We start from the raw sequence: 2,698 nt of genomic DNA, 5'->3' as shown, positions 1-2,698 counted from the left end.
TAGTCCAAAACTAATTAGTAAGATTGTGTGTTTTTGCAGTGTATGAACTGTAATTATATTTTTACTCCTGCATATGTTAAATCTGTCAGCTCAACTGGCTGTTATATTAGATCATGTAAAATGTGATTCGAGCCTTACGTGAACAGAGACGTGACCCCTGACCCCTKTGGCTGTAATCACCCAGGTGACTGGGACCGAGCTGCTCAGAACCAGAACAACCTCGTGGGGTTCTGAAGTGGCCACCGGGGGCACCAGAGAGACCGTGACATCGGCCTGCAGAGAGCTGAGAGAAAACGATGCTTYGTTTTGTTTCCTTGTGRGTTAAATGGAACAACGTTGAATCTTAACTCCGGACCCACCCACTGATCCAGGATCCTGCTGAACGCAGCCTGATCACATGGACTTCAGGACTGGCTTCGCTCCCTCTGGGATAGCTGCAGCCCTTCACTGTTTGCGGCTGCAGGTCAGAGGTCATGTAATTAGGAAACAGGAAGGAGGACTGAAGCTGGCACACAGCAGGAAGGGTCGGATCTGTGACATGGAGTCAAAGCAAGAGAGAATTATTTTATTTCTTTTTTACACTCCAAAAGTCTGCAACAAACTTCCAGAAAACTGCAAAACCGCTGAAACACTGATGTCCTTTAAATCAAGGCTAAAAACTCACCTGTTTACATTTGAATTTGATTCAAAATAATTGGAACATTTATAAAAAAAAATTAACGTACATTTAATGATAAATACTTTGATGATTTTCACAAACTTTGATGTTTGTTTCATAAGTGTGTTATGATTTTATCATGTCAAGCATTTTGCTTTGTTGCTAAAATGTGCTACACAATTAAACATGCCCTTACTTTAATAAGCTTAATTTCAAAAAATATTTCTCAACAAACTCCCAAAGAGGGGAAATGATTGCCGAGTCACTGCACWGACGTGAAATTTAACGACTTATCCTCAAAACATAAGCTTTCGTATAACGTTGACCCRCTGCTCATGACTCCAGTACAAACCACATTATCACGATGATTTCTGTACAATTAAAATTACATTTGAATAACTTTGTTCACATGAYACGTCATTAAAACTCAGRCCGCACCGTCATGCTCAAACTACTTTCTGTCTTCTTTGTGGTTTCCTCCAGTAGCAACATCCGGTTGTCGATCATGTGACTCGTGCGATTTTTGAAAAAAGTGTTTCCATTGAAGTTTCGTYAAATAAACCAATTTCAATACAGCTTAAAAAAACACCTCATCCAAGCACCAAAACTTTTTATTGAAATCGAGTTTTTTCAAAATTGCTGTGTTTCCATTAAGCAAATTTATTTCCAAAATGTCAAATTGCACAAAAAAGTGGTTAATGGAAACGCAGCTTGTCGCTCCTTTGCTTACAACCTTTTATCTATTACTTCCAGTGTCKGGGTTCTTATGTAAATTCTCCATAATCATAATCCATCCTGCCTGAATAAAATACCAACACGTTCGTTCTCAAAAGTGCTGACTTCAATCATTTTGAAGGTTGTCGTTACACTTTTTTAAAATTTTTTATTACAGTGTAGTTTCTCGCTCCCTCACCTTCTCCCAGGTGGATGTAAACTCGATTGCCCTGCTTCGTGTGGACCAGTGAGGACAGGTTGCCATGGTGCTTCATTGCCCAGCGATGCAGCGTGTGGAGGCGAAAAGGTAACGAAGGAACTGTTCGAACGCTCAAGCGTAGAGTCTGTGACTGGACGCTGGAGTTTGGAGACACCTAGCAGGTCATTTAAAGATGGAGTTTTAAATCAAATATTCGTGATCATAATCTTTTTTTTTTCCTGCTCTTTCTGACTGACCTGCACCAGCACTGGGAGGTCAGGGGGCAGCWGCTCAGCCTCCAGCCACCAGCTGACTGGAAGTATGGAGCTGAGCACCAGGTGGAGGGCCCTCARAGGGCTGCTGGGTGGATTCAGAGGCTTCAGGAACACAGTCACCTAGAGATGGGAGAAAAAATCTGGTGTGAAAGATCGACAAAAATTGATCTACTTATAGAACCTTACAAAAGGTTTTATACGCCTTCACATTGGTCATGTTTTGTCATCAAACTTTATTGCATTTTATTAGCACTTTATGTGGTGCACTGTTGCAAAGTGGCTCATAAGTGTAAAGCTGAAAGGAAATCACGGTTTCAACAGTTTTCAAATTGTGGCGTACATTGGTATTCAGCATTCTTTACTTTGCTGCCTCTAAATTAAATCCAGTGCCACCAACTGGCTTCGGATGGCCAAAAATAATAATAAATGTGATTTAATGTGTGGAAATTATTATTAATTAGAAAAAAAAATTGAATTTTTTTTTTACAAATTTTATTTTGAAGTTTTAGCCCTCTTTCTATATTTATTTAAACGTCCTTGAAAAATTAACAAATAACTTATGGAAAATGGCTAACGTGCTAGCTTTCTAGCTAACGATGAAAGTTTGCTGCTCTGTCTGTCCACGCCCTCGGCCCACGTCCACAGCGTCACCCACCAARCCAGGGCCGCCCGGCGGGCCCTGCTCAGAAGCAGGGACCTAAAAAGCCGGACCAGCCCCGAAAAAAAGCCGGTGGAAAAGGGGCTACCTTCTCCACTGGTTCATTTCTCACGGTTTTAATTAATTTCACGACACAACAGCCTTTACCAGAATAGTAAGTAATATTTATTTGCTTTCCATGAAGAAACGTACCA

At 40.8% G+C, this 2,698-nt stretch overlaps 1 protein-coding gene across 1 annotated transcript in view; it reads right to left on the bottom strand.

The window, feature by feature from the left end:
• The window catches only part of engl (endoglin, like), a 14,389-nt gene that overhangs the window by 9,838 nt on the left and 1,853 nt on the right, over positions 1-2,698 (bottom strand). Inside the window, exons 3-7 of the mRNA XM_017306099.1 lie at positions 2,484-2,543; positions 1,829-1,966; positions 1,572-1,746; positions 360-531; positions 139-283 (exon numbers count right to left, since the gene is read on the bottom strand). Coding sequence (XP_017161588.1) covers positions 139-283; positions 360-531; positions 1,572-1,746; positions 1,829-1,966; positions 2,484-2,543 — 690 coding nt within the window. The remainder of the gene's footprint in view (positions 1-138; positions 284-359; positions 532-1,571; positions 1,747-1,828; positions 1,967-2,483; positions 2,544-2,698) is intronic.

The sequence above is a fragment of the Poecilia reticulata genome, linkage group LG8 (assembly GCF_000633615.1).
Source record: "Poecilia reticulata strain Guanapo linkage group LG8, Guppy_female_1.0+MT, whole genome shotgun sequence".
Lineage (NCBI taxonomy): Eukaryota > Metazoa > Chordata > Actinopteri > Cyprinodontiformes > Poeciliidae > Poecilia > Poecilia reticulata.
The sequence above is the reverse complement of the archived record's forward strand: the minus strand, read 5'-3'. Positions and strand labels throughout refer to the sequence as shown.